At 41.6% G+C, this 24,108-nt stretch overlaps 1 protein-coding gene across 10 annotated transcripts in view; it reads right to left on the bottom strand.

The window, feature by feature from the left end:
* Positions 1–2,997: 2,997 nt before the first annotated feature.
* The window catches only part of cadpsa (Ca2+-dependent activator protein for secretion a), a 110,427-nt gene continuing 89,316 nt past the window's right edge, over positions 2,998–24,108 (bottom strand). For 9 of the 10 annotated variants that reach the window (XM_061221017.1, XM_061221021.1, XM_061221025.1 and 6 more), the window contains 8 exons: positions 23,433–23,588; positions 22,809–22,956; positions 21,218–21,292; positions 20,963–21,046; positions 20,573–20,605; positions 19,035–19,142; positions 5,516–5,620; positions 2,998–4,381 (listed from right to left, as the gene is read on the bottom strand). In XM_061221017.1, the coding sequence (XP_061077001.1) occupies positions 4,205–4,381; positions 5,516–5,620; positions 19,035–19,142; positions 20,573–20,605; positions 20,963–21,046; positions 21,218–21,292; positions 22,809–22,956; positions 23,433–23,588 (886 nt within the window). In that variant the 3' untranslated portion in view covers positions 2,998–4,204. The remainder of the gene's footprint in view (positions 4,382–5,515; positions 5,621–19,034; positions 19,143–20,572; positions 20,606–20,962; positions 21,047–21,217; positions 21,293–22,808; positions 22,957–23,432; positions 23,589–24,108) is intronic. The other variant, XM_061221026.1, reaches the window with a different exon arrangement.

The following is a 24,108-nucleotide window of genomic DNA, read 5'->3' as shown; positions in this document are numbered from 1 at the left end:
GAAAAAAGATAAGTAGTTTTAGTATGGATACCTTGACAGTGGGTGTGGGTGTGGGGTATGGGTGTGATGCAGTGATTCTGAGGCTTTTCATTAAAAGAGGTGAAGGTTCTGTGATTTCTTTATAATGCCAACTAGATATCTCACAATTATTTTCATTGAAATGATCTGAAATTAATCAGTGCCGTTGCATTTTGTTCTTAAGTCTAAGATAAGAAGGATGTGGAAGAGCAGAAAAAAAACATAAGAGGCTTTTGGCTGGCTTTATTTAAAAGGTTTGACATGTACCTGCTTTGTTAAATAAGAGATAATTCTGACACTTTTGTCACGCAAAGCAACAAGCTGAAATTTGGGAACCCGAGCTGCATGTGTTCACACGTGTCTGCTGCATGCACTTAAAATATGCTCATGTGTTTGCCTCATGTGGTGAATGTCATTTTGGAGTCGGCACAGAGTGATACACCGAAAGTTTAGCATAAATGAATGCGTCAACCGGTTGGTCATTGGTAGTTTTTATTTGTACCGGGTGTTTTGTCTCGTCCACTTTAAAGTAGCATGCTGCTTTTGATATGGGAATATAACACTTCCACACTTTAACCCCTGATTGCATAAATATGAGTGTTATGCCGAGGCCAGCCCCTGCTGTGCCGGTCAATTGGAGAAGCTTCTATTTGGATACTGTTATCATTCCTATTTCCCAACCTGATTGAGGCTTAAAACCCAAAGCAGCTCAGATCGTGCTAGAATAAATCTCTTCTTCCATTAATCTGTCGCTGTACCCTCTCTCTTGCAAAATTGTTGCATTGTGGCTGGATTTATAAGGAAATTAAATATATGATATCTGAGCCACACATGTGGAATTGGATGTTGAGATATCATTGATTGTCTATGAATCAGGGAGAACTATTGCCATGGCTGACAATTAGAGCCCAACTGTCCTCCTGAGTAACATATTTTCAACCGCTGCCCCTCTCATTTGTCTTTCTCTGCCCTGTGCCCCCGGATGTTGGAAATGGTATCGTGTTTGATTTGAAAATATCTTAAGAGACCATATCCTTCATCATTTACTGCATCTGCTCAGCGAGTCTGTCTGTAAAATAATAAATTAAAATATCTAAATTGTGTGGTGCGACACTGCTGAAGCCATACATCATTATTTAATTATTCTTACCTTTATATCTGAATGTAGCTCCAGCTGATAACATAACGCACATTTCATAATGGAGGGAGATTGATTTGTTCCAGCCTACTTCATTGACATTGAATAGCAGAAGGGAAAAAGTTTTAGTCATCAGGTGAGAATACAATATAACCGCAAGTATTTGTTCAGCACTTTGACAAGGCCATTGTAAGAGGAGCTCTGTCAAACAATATTTGATAGAATCTGGTGAATTCAATGGAATTCTGTGCTGTGAATAAAAATGTTAGATTAGTGTCACAAAGAACTCATCGATACAAGCATAATGCAGTGTAATGGGCTATCTGTGTCTCTTGCATTAACCTATATGTACCCCTAAGTGAGATGCAGTAAGCGTAGACACCATTAAAATATGAACTTTTTACTTGCTGCTTGCAAAAAAATGTCAACCCCAAATGTCACTTTCGGCACAGAAACCTTCAGTTCATTACAACACTAACTTCAGTGGCCATCCGTCACTGGAATTGGAAAAACCGAACATTAACGGTTGTCTTCCACATTTGTATGAAACTTGTTTTTGTCTTTTTGGTCTTTCAAACAATGAAAACATTGGCTCTTCATAGAATTTGTGACTTTATTATATTTAATCCTCTGACACTGCTGGTATCTTTGTCTTAGGCTGATTTGTTTTTGAGATCTCTGAATAATTTTAATCTGCTTGGGCCGCCACTGGATATCATCTTTAACCATTCTTCCAATCTCCTGCTGTCCTGTAATATAACCTCGAAAGATGAGCTATTGTTTAATCCAGTGCTCTAATCCTTGCTTTTTCTTAGAGAAATCTTTTTTTTTTTTTTTTGGGGGGGGGGGGGGGGGGGAATTTTAAAAGCTTCAGTAATGATTATTTCCCATTTTATAGACTGAGCTTCATAAATCTTGGGACAAAAACATGTTTTTTTATTTGGCTCTCTATGCCACAATTTTAGATTTGTAAACCATGTAGAAATTACAGCACTTTTTATACAGTCACTCCTGTTATGGTGCTCTGAAATGCTCTAATAAATGGCTTTATAAGCTTTTCAAATTAGTCTGGTGTGTTCAATCGCTTCCTTAGTGCAGGTATAAGGCAGCTTTCAATATCTAGTCTTGATCCCAGGCTTTTGAGTCTGTTATTGGCATGTGTCAACATGAGGACTAGAGTTGTGCCAATGAAAGTTAAGGAAGTCATTATGAAGCTGAGAAACATCTTTTTTTTTAACTCAGACATACTATAGGATAAACAATGAGCATCATAATATAATAAACTGTTTGGAACATCATTCAGAAGAAAGAGCGTTGTTGAGCTCAGTAATCACAAAGGGATGCTTAGACCAAGGAAGACATCTCATCTGTCTACAAGACCTTTTTCAAGAACTCTGCAGGCTCTTTTATGTACTTCTTAGCAAGCTGTAAACTGGCCCTGCTGTTCTTGAGGCAAACTAGTAGTCACTGACACATGCACACCTGCCTCCTAATTTGTTAGTCATTCTAAAAACAGCAAATTACACAATCATCACTCATCATCTATGCATAAGCCATGCAAACCAGAATGTGTTTTCTTTTAAAAAAAAACAAAGAACATGTAAAGTATTGCTTGTTTAGTTTCTTTAAAAGTAGACCTGATTATGTATTAATTTAGATTTACAACAGTTACAACGTGAGTTTTCAAATATTTGCCCAATATAACTAGAGTAGCCTTTGAATCATTAAGGCATGACTACTGACTAATTTACCGCTGGTAAAAATAACCACTTGGTATGGATAAGAATCTTATCCAGCCTTGTGGATGTGGCTTCATAGCAAATAAGACACAAATGGAAATGTTCATATTTGTACAGTTATTTTTATTCAGAGGCCACAGTTCTTGCATATTACAACTGTAGGCTTTCATAAGGCAGAAGCAAGATGAATCCACCAGCTACTTTAACAGAAAGGAAAGCTTTTGGAGAGGGTGGGGCATCTGTGACATGCAGATACTTCTGAGAAGGCAATGTACAGCATTGTATGTACAAAACAACAGTGGGACAGACTGGAGTGCCAGACATTGCTTACTACCCATATACAAAATAATAATAATAATAAAAAAATCAAACACACAATAATTTCCAGGAATGGCTAAAATAAGACATAAATAAGATACAGGAACATATATTTTTTGTTTAGCTTTGTATAGGTTATGCAAAAGTGCTACTTAACTAAAAAATGTAATAATTTAGAAATTGAAAAAAGTCCTAAACCATAAAAAATGTCACTAATGATGTCCAACAAGATATCACAATGGAGCCATGGGTATATTGCATTTCTAAAAATACCAACTCATTTCAATAAAAAATTGTCTTGACAACGTGTTTGAGAACAGATATCCCAGGAAATGTTGACTTGAATAATGACAGACACTGTGAAAGTACAAGAACGTTCAAAGTGTGCAGGTGATGAACACAGTAATTTTACCATTTCATAAACTTAAGTACAGTGGGTGTTTTGTATTTTCAGCAGTAGGCATCCACTTAAAAACATGATACAAACAAAAGGTTTTTACACTTATCTTCACAACGATGTACCATCAACATATGTACAGTACATTAAAGAAGCGCCATACAGGTCTGCATTGAACAGGGACACACCGAGCAGTATTCCTAATTATCTCACTCAACATTGTCAAACAAATGGTACTCCATATTGCTTAGGAACATATAGAAACAAATTTCGAAATCACTTATTCAAAGATCGGTGCTAACCTTATTATAACACCTAAAATGTTGATCCTTTTTTGCCATTATTATTATTATTATTATTATTATTTATTGTTTGTATTATTATTTATTGTTTTTATTATTATTTATTGTTGTTATTATTATTGTTATTATTATATTTTTACTACTATTTTATTGTTTATCGTTCCTTCATGGGAATTCAGACCTGACCAAAAAAAGAAATAAAAAATTCTAGAGTGGCTAACTGAACAACAGAGTTGGTATACATGCATTGGTTACGAGGCTAAGTCAAAGATGGGGCACCAGCAGCGATGCACTAGTCATCATCCTCATCCTCCTCATCACTGTCCTTCATGGATATCCCCTGCATGCCGCCTTCTCTGACCGAGGCCGTGGCCTCCTCCAGGGTCAGCCGGTTTCGCACCGTGTCGTACATCTTACTGTTCAGAGTGGAGTCCAACACTCCTTGCAGGCGGAAATCCCGGTACTTTTTCTGAATGTAAAAATTCACATAAAAGATAGCGCAACAAACATTAAACAAACAAACGGCACGATACGGTTAATTAAACTTTCTAATGGGAGACCTACAGCAGCATCACTCCCTACTCCAACGGGACCAGTAAAGCTGGCTAAAACTGAGCGGCCATTCCACAACTGGCTCCTTTTTCATCCACAGCATTTTGTTTACCTAGTGAAAACTAGCAGTGGAATCAAACCCGCGCTTCCATTCTGGACTTTAAATCGCAGCCATCTTTTTATAGCTTTTAAAGCTACAGGAAGCAGCACTGTGATGTGGATCCTGAACTCCTTCATCAAATGAACAAAAAATAAACAGATGACGCAATACTTCCAGGGCCCGCTCCAGCTCGCACAACAACAAGATCACACTGAAATATTTATCATGTCACAGGGTATGAAAAGGAGGCCTTCGGGGGCATGTGAAGCCACCTCCCTGACCCTGCTTAGCAAGTGTACGCAGTACTCCTTCCAGGAATAATTTGGATCTACATCCGGTAACTGATTTTGGAGCACCGTGGCACCTTGACAGCTGGGAGGAGACATGTTCATTTTGCAGAGAGAGAGAGAGTCTCGGCAGGATCTACGGGGGCATATTCACACCTGGGGTGGGGGTGATGAGCAGCTACAGCAGGGTCTACTCAGTTTCAGCCCAGACTTGCTCTTTAATCTGACAAACAAAAGTCTACATTTCGAATAGCGGAAAGTGGTTATTGTGCTACTGTACGCTAACACCAGACCTTTCGGTCTGCTTAGTTGGACATGGTTTTTCTTTTTTTTAGAAATACACCAGGTGCTTTGGCTTATGGTAATTCAACAGAACAGTATCATGCTTCCATATGACTGCATCTACCTCCACTGATCCAGTCAGACCCAAGGATCCAAATACCAGAGTCTATCTAATGTATGTAAAGGAAAAGTATATCTTCTGGGGTCATAACCCTTCTAAAATCCATTTACTCCCATTGCTGATGCTAGAAGTAAATGGAAGAAACTGTGGGCACATTGTAGCCAGAGCAGATTGGAACATCTCAAGACTCCAGGTCCAAGGTCCCTTACCCCGACTATTACTCCATTCTGTGGCCGTTATTGCGGCAACCATCTCTGTTACCTTTACAATCCTGATCAGAATTTTCAGCTGGTAGACATGGAGCTGCAGGTCCATGCGGTCAGTGAGCCAGGTACCGAGGAGATTCATGGTGCTGGTGTACCATTGCTGAAACACAAATAACAGGGTTCTCCAGCAAAACAAACAGGCACACACAAACGCAGACAGCTTCAGGCAAATCTGTGGAAAAAGGCAGTAGACAATGAAGTTTTCTTTGAATACATTATTTTTCATAACGACATGAGAAATTATCAAACAAACAACAAGACATTTAACTACTGAACTCTACCAGGCTTATTTTCTTTGAAACATTTTGCAGCTACGCTTTGTTTATGTCAGCAGAAAATTCAGCAAAAAATGAATCAAAATTGATTATCTGCATCAGAAGCACTAGACAGAACAACTATCCAATGTCCACAGAAATCCCTGTGTCAAGATGAAACTGATCTAGTTTTTGAATTTGCGCTGGACAATATTTAGAAGGGCCTTCATGAGGTGATGCTGACGGGACTTCCAAGACCAAAACGGTGTCACCCATTTTCAAACTTTTCCTTCTGCCGGTGACTCTAGAGCATAAGGGGATTCTCAGCAGTGTCCTGCTGTGGTGTGGGAGTTTGTGGGATTTGAGTCCCTGTTAAGGGCTCTCTCCCTCAGCTTTGGGCACCTCTCGGGGAGCATCCTGTCACCAGAATGATCATTTGGAAAGTCACCAGGCACCCCAGTCCTCCACGGCCCACTTAATTGTCAGAATTTAATCCGATTGAACTTTGACTGCCGCGAGATGGTGTCCTGAAAAGCTGTCCGCTGCCCGCCTGCAGTATCCCAGACCGTGAGGATCAGTCTCTCAGAACAACATGAGCAAACATCGCCCAAAGACAGCGTGTGTGAGCAGTGGGCCCGCTACGCTAGCTTGTGTGACTTCACGCTACAGGAAGCGCATTAAATCTGCCCTGCTGGCGGCCATGTTGTCTTTACTGCAGCCCTGGCAAATGACAGGCACTTCAGACACAGGCATTTTAGATCTGCCTGCTGCATGTTGACACTCCCAACACAATCTTTCAACTCAACTGTAGACATTATCTGGAGATGTGAGGGACCATCGAAGTTTTCGGCTCCATATATAAATCACTTGAATGTCCTACTTCTTATATATTATCTTGTTAGAGTCAATATTTCACGGTACTGCAATATTTATTATGTTTTTTATGTAGGGGTCACAGTTCAGGCTGTTTAGACAATTTATACAATAGTGTGATTAATACTAAGATACTATGTTTTCAATGTTTTTACATGAAACATTTTCATTACGCACATCGAAGCTCCCATACCATATACACAAAAAAATTGTGGTAACAGGGCTGAATGGTGGATATGTAGCTACAGTACTGGTCACAGGGCTGAATGGTGGATATGTAGCTATAGTACTGCTGGTCACAGGGCTGAATGCAGATATGTAGCTACAGTACTGCTGGTCACAGGGCTGAATGGTGGATATGTAGCTACAGTACTGCTGGTCACAGGGCTGAATGGTGGATATGTAGCTACAGTACTGCTGGTCACAGGGCTGAATGGTGGATATGTAGCTACAGTACTGGTCACAGGGCTGAATGTGGATATGTAGCTACAGTACTGGTCACAGGGCTGAATGGTGGATATGTAGCTACAGTACTCGTCCCAGGGCTGAATGGTGGATACATAGCTACAGTACTGGTCACAGGGCTGAATGCAGATATGTAGCTACAGTACTGGTCACAGGGCTGAATGTGGATATGTAGCTACAGTACTGGTCACAGGGCTGAATGGTGGATATGTAGCTACAGTACTGGTCCCAGGGCTGAATGGTGGATATATAGCTACAGTACTGGTCACAGGGCTGAATGCAGATATGTAGCTACAGTACTGGTCACAGGGCTGAATGCGGATATGTAGCTACAGTACTGGTCACAGGGCTGAATGCAGATATGTAGCTACAGTACTGGTCACAGGGCTGAATGGTGGATAAGTAGCTACAGTACTGGTCACAGGGCTGAATGCAGATATGTAGCTACAGTACTGGTCACAGGGCTGAATGGTGGATATGTAGCTACAGTACTGGTCACAGGGCTGAATGGTGGATATGTAGCTACAGTACTAGTCACAGGGCTGAATGGTGGATATGTAGCTACAGTACTGGTCACAGGGCTGAATGTGGATATGTAGCTACAGTACTGGTCACAGGGCTGAATGGTGGATATGTAGCTACAGTACTGGTCACAGGGCTGAATGCAGATATGTAGCTACAGTACTGGTCACAGGGCTGAATGGTGGATATGTAGCTACAGTACTGGTCACAGGGCTGAATGGTGGATATGTAGCTACAGTACTGGTCACAGGGCTGAATGCAGATATGTAGCTACAGTACTGGTCACAGGGCTGAATGGTGGATAAGTAGCTACAGTACTGGTCACAGGGCTGAATGCAGATATGTAGCTACAGTACTGGTCACAGGGCTGAATGGTGGATATGTAGCTACAGTACTGGTCACAGGGCTGAATGGTGGATATGTAGCTACAGTACTAGTCACAGGGCTGAATGGTGGATATGTAGCTACAGTACTGGTCACAGGGCTGAATGCAGATATGTAGCTACAGTACTGGTCACAGGGCTGAATGGTGGATATGTAGCTACAGTACTGGTCACAGGGCTGAATGTGGATATGTAGCTACAGTACTGGTCACAGGGCTGAATGGTGGATATGTAGCTACAGTACTGGTCACAGGGCTGAATGGTGGATATGTAGCTACAGTACTGGTCACAGGGCTGAATGGTGGATATGTAGCTACAGTAGCGGCGGGCTCTGGCGGCAGGGACGGGGTGAGTCACGGTGTGACTTTGAGCGGGCGTGCGAGCGAGTCCTTGCCCCTTGTGCCTGTGAAAGTTCCTGCAGCAGTGCTGTGAGACCCCCATGGAGAGCCCAGACCTGGAGCTTCAGCACTCTCTCACACATTCTCCCCGGTCTCAGGAGAGCACCGCGCAGCGCTAACCTCTAATGGCCCAGCCCCTCAGCCCTGTGTGCCCACCACAGAGTCAGAGCAGTCTGCTTCTCTCAACTGTGCCTTTTATTATGACTTTATTCTGTTTTCATAGGGTGATTATTGAGTTAAAAGTTTTGGCATGTTCTTTTGCAATATTCCAGAACCCCGGGTCAACAGTTATTTACAGTATTTAAAAAATGATGCACCCTAAAAAAATATTAGTGGCTGTTGTGAATGACCTTTAATTCTCCTTTTAAATATTGAATTTTCATAACAACATATGTTGCCCTGAGTGAAAGTTGGTATCTTTATGAATCGAGGAAAAAGATATCAATCTGGCATCAGGGACATTTTTTTTTATCATTGACAGAATTTGCTTACAATTCAGCTTTCTTATTCCTTTTCTTTGTTCAGGTTTTTGTACAGAAAAGACGTCAACATGCATGTTTAAAGGCAACTCTGGCACAAACATTTGATTTACCAAACAACTGAAAAGTTTTCATATTAATGCATGTGCTTAATATCCAATTCCTTTCACCTTTGACACAATCTTGGTTTTGCTTCATTAGTAAGGACTATAAATAAATAGACTTACATTTCTGAGAATCTGAGACTCATTTCAGTTCTTTGCCTTGGTTTTTTGTTTTCTCATCCATACTTTGGTGCAAATACAGCTGCAGTGATGATGTTTTCACCAAACGAACAATAATGTAAAATATAGGCCTGTCACGTTTAATTATAAGTTTAATTGCCCAACTTTGATCTAGTATCTTTAAAAAACAAAGAAACATCTGCAAAACAATTAGGGAGGACCTTTTGGAGAGAAAAGCTACAAAGTGACAATAACTAGCCCTCCTGTCATAATGACAAATAGGCATGATTCCCACTTTGGATGGAAACATAACTGACAGTATTGTAATATAATATTGATAATTTTCTGTAACAGATTCCCCAGTGCCACCTAGCCGGGTGCACTTTCTCTGGGGTCCAGCTTTTATTCCCCCAGGGCTTTTTTCTCACCGCTGCGGAGCTTTCTGGGGGTCAGGCCCAGTCTTTCCCAATTGTCCTATTTCTTGATTTCCTGTGAAAAGCGCCTGTGAAAATAAAATTGAATGTAGGATTCCCATATATCCTTAGTTTTGTGATACATTTCTGAATGTATCATTTCACGTATAATAATTTTGTCATCATTTTGAAATTAGTAATTCGTATTTCAACATTGTAACATTACATGTACAGTGTATTTTGCTTAGCTCAGGATAATAATACAGTATGTATACATATTTTTAAACCCTTGAACACTTGCACATCCCCATGTTAACTTAGAAATACAAGTGTTCATGTGTGTAATACATGCAGTAACACATGTAGTAACATGGAGTCAGTAAAGCCTATTGGGCCTTGCTCTGCTGCTCTTAATCCAGCACATCTCCTAGTACCCAGAAAACAACTCACCAGATGCCAGACTCCCTTATCAGGAATATGTAATAAACTGTGTGAATATTTGGATTTTAGATAGTACTTCTTTTTTTTTTACGTAGAAGAAAATCGTCAGCATTGAAAACCACATTAGCATTTGTAAAATAAATAGCAAAAAATGCTATATTGAATAGTCAAGTGTATTATCGAGATTTAGCAAAAATAACTCCGCATACAAACTCGAAAAATGATTTGTCAGCCAGGAATCGAGGAATAGATTATATTTGGCTTGACGGCTGGCACTAACATTATTGACAGCTAAAATTTCAGGACCTCTCCTGAGACTACATTTTCCTTCTTGTCACACATGGTGGCTTTGAGCCTCTCATTCTGCACAACACTCTGTTACCGCAGCGTCTCTTACGAGGCATCAAAGGGAGCTGGGATCCTGTCCCTGAGAGGAAAAGCTTTACGCGGACGGCGACGTGCGGCTTGTCAAATGAACAGTGGAGAAACCTGAGCTTTGTGTTTTGGAGCCTATTACAAAGTAGGGTTACTTGCCAATTGACTTATTTTTTTCTTTTCTTTTCTTTTTTTTGTAATATAGACTAGCAAGAGTCGTGCTGTAGCTGTCAGCCAAACAGGCGTAATATAGCTCTGAATATATAATGCAATAAACCCATGTGAATAATTCTGTGATAATTTAACGAGTTGTGTCTGATATTAGTTGTAAAATGGTTGGGTTCCTCTGTGTGTAGGTGGAGGGAGGCTGCAGTGTCATGACACGCACACACATGAACATCTGCAGCCCACCCCCTTTGTAGCGAGAGCTGAGAGGCTCTGCGACCTCCTGCCCCCCCGCCTTGAACCCGGTGTTCGCACTCATATCTGACATGTTACAGGAAGCCACAGCGCCTGGCAGGGGGGCAACAGACAGAATTCAGTGCAACTCTGCAACCCCCTCAACACACACACACATACACACACATACACATGTACACACACACACGCACACATGTACACACACACACACACACACACATACACATGTACACACACGCACACATGTACACACACACACAGACACACATGCAAATACATGCACATACACGCACACACATATACACACAGACACACACGTTTACGCACACACGTACACACACACACGCACACGTATACACACACACGCACACGTATGCACACACACACACACGCACACGTATACACACACACACACACACACACACTGCATCTCCGGGGCGGTGGAACACCTGAAGGTGCTGCGCTCCTCTTTCTGCAGTAGGGCAGTGAGGGGTCAGCCACGGGCTTTTGTGTGGGCGGAAAAAAACAAAACAAAGGCAGGAATGCCGGGGAAGGGGGCGGAGCCGCCGGTGGGGGAGACGGGGATTACAAGCAACCTGTGACTCTGCCTCTTTCTGCCCTTGCTGGTACTTTTTTGTGTGCGAGTCAGCGCTACACAACAGATTGGGGCTGGCTGGTAGGGCCTGAGACCGTGCAAGAGTGTCCTGCTGGGGCCCAGCTGTGCTTGCAATTAGCAGGAGGCACGGAATGATGATTGTTGTAGAGGCTGATGGAAATGAGAAGTGACAAGCTCTATAAGGGAGGCCGCTGTGGCAGGGATCCAGTGCCACAATACTTTTCCTTTCTCTTTCCTGCTCCCTCGTTTAATCAATCCATCCGCGGTATCTTTCTATCTACAGTATCTATGTTTTAAAACATCCTTTTCTCAGAAACGCTCAGTTTCTCAGTTACAGAGTCGGGCCATTTTTGCCCAGTGACAGATTTTGAGTACCTTCCTTGAGGTCCGCGTGTGTATTTAGTTTTTCTCTAAAAAGTATTCTCTTTCCCTCCGGCATTCCCTCCTTTTTTAAGGCTCTTTAGCGCTGAAAGCAGCCCCGCGTTTCCTGCCGGCCGCCCGGCCGTGCCGTGGAGGGCCAGATTAGGCCCCAGCGGGCGTCTCCACGGAGGACCCCGGGGTTGAGAAGTCTTTAAATCTGAGTACAAGACGTTTTACACTGGCGACAAAGGGCCCGAGTAATCCTACCTGCCTGCTTTTCACCGCTACCGCTTGCCTATTATTACCTGCTTTATTGCTCATGAGACCAAGCCCATTGATGAGGGAACTCAATTACCATAGTAACTCACACCGGTGACCCCAGTCCTTCGTCCGTCTCCCATTCTGCAAGGGACCATCCACGCAGAGGAAATCTTTTAACAGGGAATCAATCTTACACTTGTACCCACAGCGCGTACGCTCCTGCTTTCTCCCTCCGAACCGGTTCAGAACGGCACTTCTCAATAGGAGTATTGAATTAAAGTTTCAGGCCCAGAGAGACTATGGGGCTTCAAACTGCTTTGATTGCGTTTCAGGGACAAAGGAGGCTTGACCAAGTTTCACACGGTTCAGCGGGAAAAATCCTATTTAACCGCCAAATCAACATCCTTAAAGCGAAGAATAAAATCTTTAAAATTATTTATCTCGCATTTATGACTATAAAACAGAACAATAAAGCTATAACACAAACAAACTAAAGACAAACGTCCCTTATTCAGGACAAACTATGAAGATGGTTACATTTGGAATATTGTTTGTGGATATTATTGTGTGCGCGTGTATTTGTTGAACTGATCACAGCATCCCAGCTAAAACTATACAAAAACACGGACAAAAGACAAAAACAAAGACAAAAAAAGGAAAAGGAGGGAAAAAAAAGCTGGTTGTGAGAAACTAAACCGCAGAAATTGTGGTCAGCACCGTGTCATTGAGGGAACACACAATGACAAAAAAAAGCTTACTAAAAATGAATTAGCGCTCGGCGAAGTGAGCTATTCTCCTCACAATAAAACGCTTACAGCCGGATTCAGAATAAGAAATAAAACACTTGTGGGTTAAGGCTATAGAGTAGAGCGAAACGAAATAAGCCAGCGAGCACTTGAGACTCACACTGGGCGCGTGAATGGAGGGACCTCGGAAGGTGAATGGCTTGCCTTTTGGGACCAATTTGTCTCTTTTCACTCTTTCTTCCTGCTTCTCCGCTGACAGATGTACAAAGGCGGAACCGCGCTGAGTCGCTCATCTACATGCGCCCGCGGCAGCTGTCACTTTTGTCAGACAAGTTAATCAAACAAATGCCACCATACCTCCCTTTCCGTCAGGAGGGAGGCGCAGTGCCGGGCGGCCCACGGAGCGGATGAACTTCACCTCCCTGCGCCTCCAGACCTCACCTCTCCCTCCGCCGACCGGCACCCCTCCTCCCGAACCCCCAAATTAAGCCATCTCTCTTTTTGTCATTTGTATATGTTTTTCCAACACCACTTATTTCGGTCCTTGCCTCGATGTTGGTTTGTATTTTTATATATAAGTCTCAGGTCACAGAGACGCAAGATATAGATTTTAATGTGTTTCCTTTTCCTCAGTAATTATAGGAAACTTAAGCAGCTTAAAATGCCCTGGAGCTTTATTAGAAGAAAACAAAAGCTTTAATATGCACTGAAAGAACACAGTGGATGTACCTGTTTTTTTTCTTCTTTAGTCTTTTTTTCTGACCTACTACCGAGCAGATTATTTGTCCAAAGCCTCTTTTAACTATTGGTTTATGTCTACCTAAAGAGATTATTAAACGGCAAGAAAGAAAATAAGAGGGCATCAATGCACACTACTGCAGAAGTGATGTGACGTCTCATGGTTTTATACAGGCTCCTATGAAAAACAATGATTGTTATTGCAAAAATTTTCTTTTGAAAAATATATTGATTTTAAAGATTACAACGTCATTCACCAGATGCGTTTTTTTTTTTCATTGAGCTAAAAGTGCATTCAGTGTTTTACATAAATATTTCCAATGGTGCTGTCCTTTCAGATTATAATACCTATGGACTGGTTTAAAAAATAGTTGAAAACAGGCAGGTCTATAATGCATTTGTTATTTGCTGCGCTTATAGACTAATGCAAATCAATAAATATATACAATAAAAATTAATAATTACAATTTAATACTAAGGTTAATGTCCATTCAGTGAGGAACCTGTAGTAGTAAACGTAAATATATTTTAGCTGTCTTGCTAAACAAACAAATCAATAGAAAATTAATGATAGTAAATGTTTGAATTTTAGTATAATTTTGCAAGTGGTCATGTGATTTTGCTTTGGTACCTGTAACTTTATTATGCTTTTCACGTCTCTATGGTTCTTCACATCCAGAATCAGAACTGTACCTTGGATAAATCTACAGCACCCAGCACAGACGCTTTCTGCTTTATAGAATGAATGAATGGTGAATCAAAATCAATTTACTTGTCTACGCAAGCCAGGGAGACTCAGTCTACAAATCATTCCAACTGAGCAGGGGGACTCTCGAGCCGGGGTTTAAGTTTTAAATGAACAGTCAGCCGCAGGGAGAAAAGAAGTGAATCGATACTCTTATTCACTGACTAAAAGGTGCGTTCTTGAGCACACTTAGTGAGGATTGAACATCCGAGGCGCGGGGAACAGGGGTACGTTGATATACAGCCGCGCCTCTGTTCACAGCAGAGAAGTCTGTGTACGGCGCGATTCAGAAACAAAGGCATACCTTCAAGTGCTGGTCACTTTAAAACCCCACAGCGGGTGTCCAAAAGCTACCGCAACAGAAACAGCAGACATATTTATATATTTACAGCTTCTGTAAATATAGGCTGCGAGCGAGCTAGCGCTAAGAGCGGAGCTTCTGAGCAAAGCTAACTCCGCAGAGAAACGCTTCAGACTGCTGTGATCTGGCAGCGGCTAGCCTGCCAGTGTTAACTTTGCATGTGGGCTGGAGTTGATTAAACTGTTCACTTTGGGTTTGGCGGGTGCAGCGAACAGGCCCATCACACGGGTAAGTGTCTCAGACAGTGAAGTGGTATTGCAGGTCCGGGGCTCTGTGGGCAACCCCCCGCCCCCCTCCCCCCCCCCCCCCCCCCGCGGGAGGGAACGAGTCGCCGACGCCGGGCCCATATCGGCCCGCGATTAACCGCTTACGTCGTCATAAGTGCAATCCCGCGAATCTGATCGCGCCCAAGGTCAGCGGAAATACTTCAAATCAATCAATGAGCGTTTAATCCCCGGGAGGCAGATTAAGTGTATAATTGACCCGTGTAATCCCCGCGTCTGCAGCCGCCGGCCCGCACGGGCGCACCGCCTCCTCGGAAAGCCGTCTCTGAAGGCCGCGTATCACTGCCGCGCTGCCTCCGACCGCCGCTACGGAGATGGCTTTTTTAATCACTGATCTCTGGGCCTCCCGCTTAAAGCAGATGAGCCCATGTTAAGCACAGCTGTTTTAATCCTCATCTCCTCGGCTGTTCTTTCGAGAACTACAGGGGAGGGGAAAAAATAAATTAATTTTGTTCCCCCCTTGCCTGCCCTGAACTTAACAAACTTAGTCTCATCTCCTGCAGGACAGTTTGGCCTTCTTAAGGCTAGCCTGCACAGTTCAAGTCACAAAAGCCATCTGCACTTTGAGGGCAGGCCGGTTTTGTAACATTAATAATCTGTAACCCGACCCCTTCACTGAAAGTGTTACCAGCTAAAGATATAAAAAATATAAAAAGTTAAGTTGGCTGTGTGCAGTGTGGCCCACAGACATAACTACGCCTTTTTGGGCCTTTTTAGGGCTTTAGAGTTATTGTGTCGCCTTCCACTGTGTTTCCACTGTGCACAGAAATGTCCTTACTTTCATTGTAAGAAGTGGGATGATTTTTCCCTTAGTCATTGTAAGAAACTACAATAATATACATGACACTATTTCCTTAGTCAGTGTAAGAAACGACAATAATATACATGACACTATTTCCTTAGTCAGTGTAAGAAACTACAATAATATACATGACACTATTTCCTTAGTCAGTGTAAGAAACTACAATAATATACATGACACTATTTCCTTAGTCAGTGTAAGAAACTACAATAATATGCATGACACTATTTCCTTAGTCAGTGTAAGAAACTACAATAATATACATGACACTATTTCCTTAGTCAGTGTAAGAAACTACAATAATATACATGACACTATTTCCTTAGTCAGTGTAAGAAACTACGATAATATACATGCAATTATTTCCTTAGTCGGGCTACTTATTTATTCATATTAGGCCATTTATCTTTATTTGTTCAAGTGCACTGAAAATAAATGTAATCCTTAAATGGATGCAGTTTTCAAAACACCCCCTTTAGTTTATGGCATAAAAAGGGATTATTATTATTTAATATGTCTCATTAAAATTAATCGGCACGTATAATACCACATTTTCCTTACCCAGGTCCATATGGGCAGTCTAATTTATTTTAGCACAGTTACACATATAGTGTTATATACAGACATATTTAAAATTAGTCAACCATAGAAATGTAATCTTCTTACAGAGGCTGATATGCTGTCTATGATCTTCAGATGAGAAATCCTTCACTTGACCTCTATAAGAGGCATTTAAATATTATTATTTTAATACCAATGTTTTTTTAACATCACATTGGACCCTCCAATTACCTCAGCCTCAGTAATGCCCCGTATGGTTTTGTATGATATTACAACTTGTGGTAAATTGATATGCATTTGTGCCAAATTGCTGAATTTCATCATGGCAGAGGATTAAAGGGCACAGATGAGATAAACTGAGACGTCATAAAAGGCGATAATCTTCCAGGCGCAATAACATCTATTGTTGAGGACAGATACTAAAGCAAGGGCCGGGCTTTTTCTTTGGTCCTGCAGTAACAGCACTTCTCTCTCCACTACTTGAGTACACTGAACTCTGCCCAAGAGCAGGAAGAGACGTTAGAGAATCCACAGAATCATGTCCCCCCGTATCAAAGGCACGTTTTCAAGGTGTATCCAAATGTTGCTTTTTTTTCTGAATTTAGAAGCAAATCAGTGACTCAAATTTTCAAATGAGGAAGTGATTCAATGGATTAAGCAGGCAAGGAATAGATGTGCTGTTATCTTAAACCTTTTCATTAACCAAATGTGAATTTTCATGATGTAGTGTAGGAGGATAATGCACATTTGTAGCATCCCAGAGCAGCGATAATATGACCTAATATTTCTTTTTTTGGTTGCCAGGAGACTCCAGCTTTAAAGATAACAGCACATGATATGATTAGTGAGGAGAATGTTGCCATCGGTCAAAATTATACTTAAAAAGAAACCAACGTGAAACCAAAAGAATGTGTATATCAGATCTGGTCATGTGGGGTGATTAGGCAGGTCTGGAGGTGGTTCTGGACTGGACTAGGATGTTTAGGAAAGCATTGTTTCCCATCAGCAGAAGTGTGTGTTTTTGTTTTTTTGGCAGGGTGGTGGGGTGCCTGTCCCCTTCACACATCTGAGGTGGGGGTGTAGTGCATGCAGCATGAGGGGAGGGGGAGGGGGGGGAGCTGTATGCATGTATGAGGTAAGTCTCTGAGGAGGTGGGCCATGCTAGTAGATGTACACAGGAAGATTATTTGACTCTAAATCATGCCACTTGACATAATGTGAAAAAACAGCTGGACATGAGAGATAAGTTCCATTTTAATCTACTCAGGTGGAAGGAGGTGAGAGCAGGAGGGAATTGAAAGAAAAGTAGGGAAATAAAGAAAAACAGGTGGGTTGGAATAAGAGAGTGAAAGAGAGAAAACAGGAAAGGGGGAAGACACACAAGCGAAACCAAGGATAGTTTTTTTTTGCAGTCATTTGTGAGAATGGGAGCAAATGTGCAAAGGACCAGAGAAGAAGCCACACACCTTGGTTTGGAAGAAAGAAAAAAAAAAACAGATTGAAGGAGAAAGAAAAACAAAAGGAAGACGAGCAATAATCCCACAGCCACACTCTTTAACAAGAGACAGCACTGTGAGACGGAGGACGGACGTAAGCGCAGAGTAGTCAAACACCATTAACAAGAGAAACAGTTCTCATCACTCTGAAGAATTGCCCTCTGAACACCGAGAAACACACGGCAAACAGCACTGGGTCGAAAGCAGAACGAGAACAAAACAGGGTGAAATACAGGCTGGAGCTGAGGAGAAAGGGGCCAGCCCAAAGTTGGCCCCAAAGACGCAAGCAAACAGACAATGCTGTGCCCGACAGAATGGAGGACAAATTAGTTGACACGCATCACAAAGGATTATAATCCAGCTGATGTTCCTGGCTGTTACTTAAAACAGTGCTCTCTCTCTTTCTCTTTATCTGTCTTAAACCCTCATCACTATAAGCCCCCAGGCTCAATGCGCCCCCTGTATTTACATTTCCTTAGCAGATTTACTTTAAGAAACCTGCCATGAGTTTCAAGATGGGGCAGTCTCTCGTTACAAAAAAGGGTCATATAAAGTCAAAAAATGCAATATTTTCTTCTTTAGAGGCTTGGATTACTCAACTGAATGTAGTCAGTTAAAACAAGTCCCGTCTAAGGACAGAATAGGTTAATACGATGACATTTTTAAAGAAATAGACATTTAATAGCCTCTTTATTGCTTTTCTACATTTTTCTGTAAAAGTGTGCCTTTGGTTTGTAAACATGTTATTGGTGAAAACTAAAATTCTGTCTGTCGAAAATAGAAGTATTTTCTGAACGTTGTTCAAACATAAATTTACAAATAACTTTTAATACTCTTTTGATTTTGATAATGGGATCTCTTTGGCTAGTAAGGTAAGCTTGTAAAATCCCAATGAGCAATTCCTTTGTCACTTAAAATAGTGGATTTTGGCTGGAGTGCTTTATCTGCATTGATTAAGTTGTGTTTGCTGGTCTGGTGAGAGAACACTGCTTAAGATAATCCTCATTACGGGTCCCGCACATGTTGCTTATGGACAAAAACAGAGAAACAAAGGTCTGAAATACTGTGGCACACACAGACCAGAGCCCAGTCTGGTGTGCTGGAGCAAGGAGTGAAGAGTGAAAGAGCGAGAGAGAGCGAGAGAGAGAGAGAGAGTGAAAGAGAGAAACTTCTGCAGCAGAAGTAGTAGAAATAAAGCAGCAGGTCTCAAAATGTGACTTATCCCTCTCTGCACACTTGTTTTGTCACATTTTGGAAGGCCTCCTCCCTTCTCAGGAGGAGAAGACATCTTACTTACATCAAATAACCTTTCTATATACATCTCCTCATTGACCTTATCCCGCAGCATGTCCTGAGAGTGGCGCACAAAGGTGACGTATCCATCCGCCACGTCCATCCCCGGCTTCTGTAAGAGACAGAGCGCACACACGGAGGGTTAATCACCGAGGGCACAGGGCGTAGCGTTAACGCTGAGCACCTAAAGATGCTGCACTGCACTAGTGCTCAACACGGATACCGCAACGCACCGTGTTCTGGTACAGCAGCACTAACGCAACTACAAAGCTGTCCTGACTCTGTCTCTTTGCCTTTGTACAGGGCAAAAACTGCTAAAGGTCCACTGTTTGAAGTATGATAAGATTCTGACAAACACCAGCTTCAAAGATTTAGAAAAACCTGTCCACATAACAGCTATGAAAAAAAGTGTTTGGTTTTAATGGATTAATTTTTCTATCAAAACAAATTGCTGATTTCCTTCTATGAAAGTAATATTGAGTGAAATTTAATCTTGTACATTTTTATTTTGCAATTTAAACCTTGAAAGGTGTTTAATTTTCAGCATTTCCAGACCTTCATTGTTTTTCTCATGTATGTTGACATGGACAAAAATTTCCATCTGTTTTGACATTTTTCATTTATACCACTCTGTTATGGAGAGAGCGAACAACACTATCAGAAACTCATTAGCGAACCAGAGAGCAGGTTGTTAAATGTGCTGCCATTTAAACGTCTGAAATATTCACTAAAGACAATGCGTTTGCAAATAAGCCATTTGATTTCCTATTCTCTCAGTAAATTAAACGCATCCTAGACCAACAGATAGGGTCAGGATTCGTAATTGTCAGTCACTGCAAATTGAACTTAGTTAACACATCTGAACAGTTTCAAGGGGTGCAAATGAGCAGGTTTTGCGAATGGTATTTTATTTTGTGCATTAAGCAAACAATTATTGCGGAAAGGCAGGGTATTTGACCTTCAGGACATAAGATGCACATCACAGATTCATTGACAAGGCATTAATTTAAAACCAATGCATTCAGCGGAGATGTGTTAGCAGTTAAGTGATACCCTTTGAAGTCATTTTGAGGCGAAGAAAATAAATAAATAATGAGGAGCCAGCCTTACCATACGTGGCTTTAAAAACTAGCGCAGAGAATTTCCCCGCGCAAGCAGGGGGACAGCCACACGCTTGGGCGTTTTGAACATAACCATATGAATGGACATTTGTGAAAAAGGGCCATCTGTAATTTTCGCATGCAAATTCTGGCCAATTATTTGCGGACCGATGAAAACAAATAGACAAGTACCACCTGTTATTCATCAGAGCGCACGTCTCCGGAATGCTCTGTGGATGTTCGGCGTGGTCGATAAAAAAAACCCCAAAAAAACAACACGGGAAAGTGCGCTCGTCCTAAAATCGTGAGGCAGCGAGTATAGCTGTCTCTGGATCCAAACAGACAAGAATTTGTATGGCGCAGAGTAGACCGTGAGAGACACCACACACACAGACAACGGGGAAACACAATACACAAGGATATTAACTGTATTCTCACTTACAGGAACATCCACATACTTTGAGGCTGCTTTCACCTTAGATGAAAGAAATTAGGAGAAAAGGGTAAGACTTAAGCTCGGTTATGACAGCAACACCCTCTACAAAGTGCCACCCGTTAAAGCAATGACTGCATTATGACAAAAACAATACAGCACCCTGTTGATATGCTTCATGCAAGTGTGTTTCATGCTAAGCACAGCAACAACAACAAAAAATCTGTAACTTAATGAACTGGATCATATTTTACCTGGGTATACATTTAGGATTGGCAAATCCTAAACACAATGGTGTGCTCATAATTGTGCACTGGTTCTGATTCAGGGAATGCCACGACAGCTGTTCTGATTTATGTAGAGTTGCATTGGAGACAGAGGAGCGCAGTTCACCCTTACTGTGAAAGAGAGGAAGGAGGAGAAGAGGGTTCCCTCGTCGTAGCGGGACAGCTTGGCCAGGACGCTCTCTAGAATGACCACAAACTGCGGCGGTGGGTAAAACAAGAAGACTGGTCAGCGGACATTCTGCAGACAACCAAATTTACAGTGAAATTCCCCACCACCATTTCCACCAGCAAAAAAAATCTACCTCTCTGGGCTGGTTTGCTAAGACTCTGTTGGTATTTCACCTGGGAACAAAATGTGGACATTTACCTTTGCCACCAGAAGTGTGATCATCTCTTTGACGGTTTCTTCAATGAGACTATCAATCTGGGAATGGTACTGTCTCTACAACCAAATAAAAGCACACAATTATCAGCCACACAAAACAAAATATATTTTCAAGAGTGTTTCACAGTGCACTGTGACTTCGCTTCGGGAAGTGATTAGATTCTTTTATTTTCTCGCTTGCCTCGTAGAGGAATTCAGAGCAATTAATTTTTTTTTATATCTACTTATTTTCTCCAGACACCACAGATATGACATCTCTCACGCTCACCTGGTATATATTCAGTACCTTCTATTACATATGTTAATGAAATCAAAACAATGGAAGTGTTGGAGGAACAGGGAAAACTGCTACGTATGCTAATTATACATTTGGGATATGGGGGTGAGATTTCAATTGAATTGTTAGCAACACTTACCCATTTTTTAACAAACTTTCACAAGATTGAAAAAAGAAACGAAAAGAAAGATAGAGGAGACATGGCAATGGTGAAAATTTGTAAGCGCTGAAAAAAATGAGGCATATTCAAAGCAAAACTAAAAGCAAGCGACACAACACTCGTGAAGCATCTGATAATAGATTGAATTTGCACATTATAAATGTGCAAATATATCACATGTGTACTTATACAAACAGAAAAAAATCACACTATTAACATACATGGAATCTATAAGTGAAGAGTTTCATCGCCAAACCCCAAATCCGATTTGCACATTTATCATTGTTTATAACAATGATACCGCAGTCACAGGTACATGAATGCAGTCTTTTATTCCAATCTGCCACATTGACTGATGCCGAGTTGACTATTATTCATAACAGGTTTTATAAAAAACCCCAATAAGGGCATTCAGGATCAGTTTATTTTGAGTCTGCTTGATGTGAACACACCCAAACGACGTTCAATTCCTGTCACAGATGAAGCAGGGAGGAAGAACAGAAAAACCCCACATGAAGTATTCTCTACAGACAGAAAATCACCCCTGGAAGGTTAAGTATGTCAAGGTTCTTAGTGAGATTGATTTTTTTATTCAGAGATGTAATAAAAAAATCTATCTTTTAAAACCACCTATTAGATTTCCCATAATATGATCCTGATGAATAGGAAAATGAATTAGTCAGACGTCATTAATTTTACTGGTGTGGATTCACAGCATTGTGCTATACCGTTTTGCCAAAAATATATTTATTTGAAATAGTTCAATAATGTATTGTACATTCATAAAATGCAGCATTTTAGCCTCATTTATTTGTAACAAAAAGCGCCCTTATTCTCAAAACACCAAAAAAGAATATATAGTGCTTTGCGATGAAACTCTTCAAATAATAATTTGTAGCAAAAAAAAAACAACACTAGCAAAACTGAAGAAAATAGCCGAGAAGCCAAAACAGGATTTTACCAATTGAAAAATTGGTAGTACAGCAATCCTGGATGAAGCTGACCTTTCACATGTACCATGTTGTATGAGAAAACAATTATTCACACGTTTTTCCAGTGGCAGTGGAGACAGGCAGCACTGGAAAGAAGCTCCGCGATGAGGCGGGGAGCTGAGAAAAGGCAGCTGACTGCGCTACCTCTTGGCCAAGCTCCATGGCACACAGCTTGGCAGTCTGGGCCTTGGCGTCCACCATCACATTGAACATGGTGCATATTGACTGCGGGACGCGGAAATCTGTTGTCCGACTGCTTTTCTGAAGCTTCGACTCGAAAGCAACCCTGGTTCTGTAAACAAGGGAGGCAGGGAGAGGGGGAACAAAAGGTGAAAATGGCTCCTTGTGGCAACGGCTGTCTGTCTGCTCATCAGCGTTCTCGCTGGACGGAGATCATCTGTGCTGCCTGGGCTAACAATAATAAATAGAATTTATTCCAACCTTTTTGCGAAGTGTTAATAGCACATGTAAAAATAAAAAAAACAACACAATGGCTATTAATTTTATTCCAACACAATTTACTTTATTCCTTGTGTGTGCCATGCATTGAGACAACAAGATAGCAACCAAAACAAATATAATAGTGCATGAATAAAATCCATAGAAAAAAAGCAATATGTTGAAATAAATATACAGTAGGTTTCACAAATAAATTTTGCAGCCCAGCTAGAGTTATATATCTGCTCCACTCTTTCCCGCGTGATGGATATACAGGGCACGCCTGTCTGAACGGCATTGATGACCATCCTCGCACTCTCACTCTCTCACCGTTTGACGCAGGACTCGATCATGTCGCTGGACATGAGCTTCAGTCGGCTCTCCAGGTGCTTGGCGAACTCCTCCTCAGGCCAGTGCAGGTCCCTGATGAAGGTCTGCAGGGCGTCCAGCTTCCAGAAGAGGTCTTCTGAGGTCCCAGAGCCATTACTGGACGGGAGAAGATATCAGAGGTCAGGGCACTGCACCCCCCGGTGGCCACGTAGAGAGCCTATGGGCTTGTTTGTTAGTTCACGTGGACCAATGCTGTGCAGACAATGCAGGTTCACTCATATTTATAGCACGTGGAATGGCTGATATTTCTGACCCAGAACTCATAAATATCAGTTAATATGCACTGCATCTGCAAAGCCCTGGTCCAGAAAAGACCTACTGTACGTAAGGTAGTAGAGGGGGTCAGTACAGAGGTGAATGCTGTACCTCTATCAGATTCAGACCTTAGAGTTCATTTGTTTTTCTTTATTTTTACCATTTACTGATTGCTTTCATTCTTTTGTTTTCCTCTGCAAGTACGACTGACTCAAGTTCACCAAAACCAAAGTTATATCATCAATGTCAATAGGTGTCAATCAATCAATGGTAAAAATAAGTGGACTTTGTCCTTAACAAATCAATAACTATGCAGGGCTGCATGGTTATTGGAAGTGGGGAGGAGGGTTGAGGGACATGC

Source organism: Conger conger, chromosome 14 (assembly GCF_963514075.1).
Source record: "Conger conger chromosome 14, fConCon1.1, whole genome shotgun sequence".
In the NCBI taxonomy this organism is placed as follows: Eukaryota; Metazoa; Chordata; class Actinopteri; order Anguilliformes; family Congridae; genus Conger; species Conger conger.
Note: the sequence above shows the minus strand (reverse complement) of the source record. Positions and strands in the feature narration are given on the sequence as shown.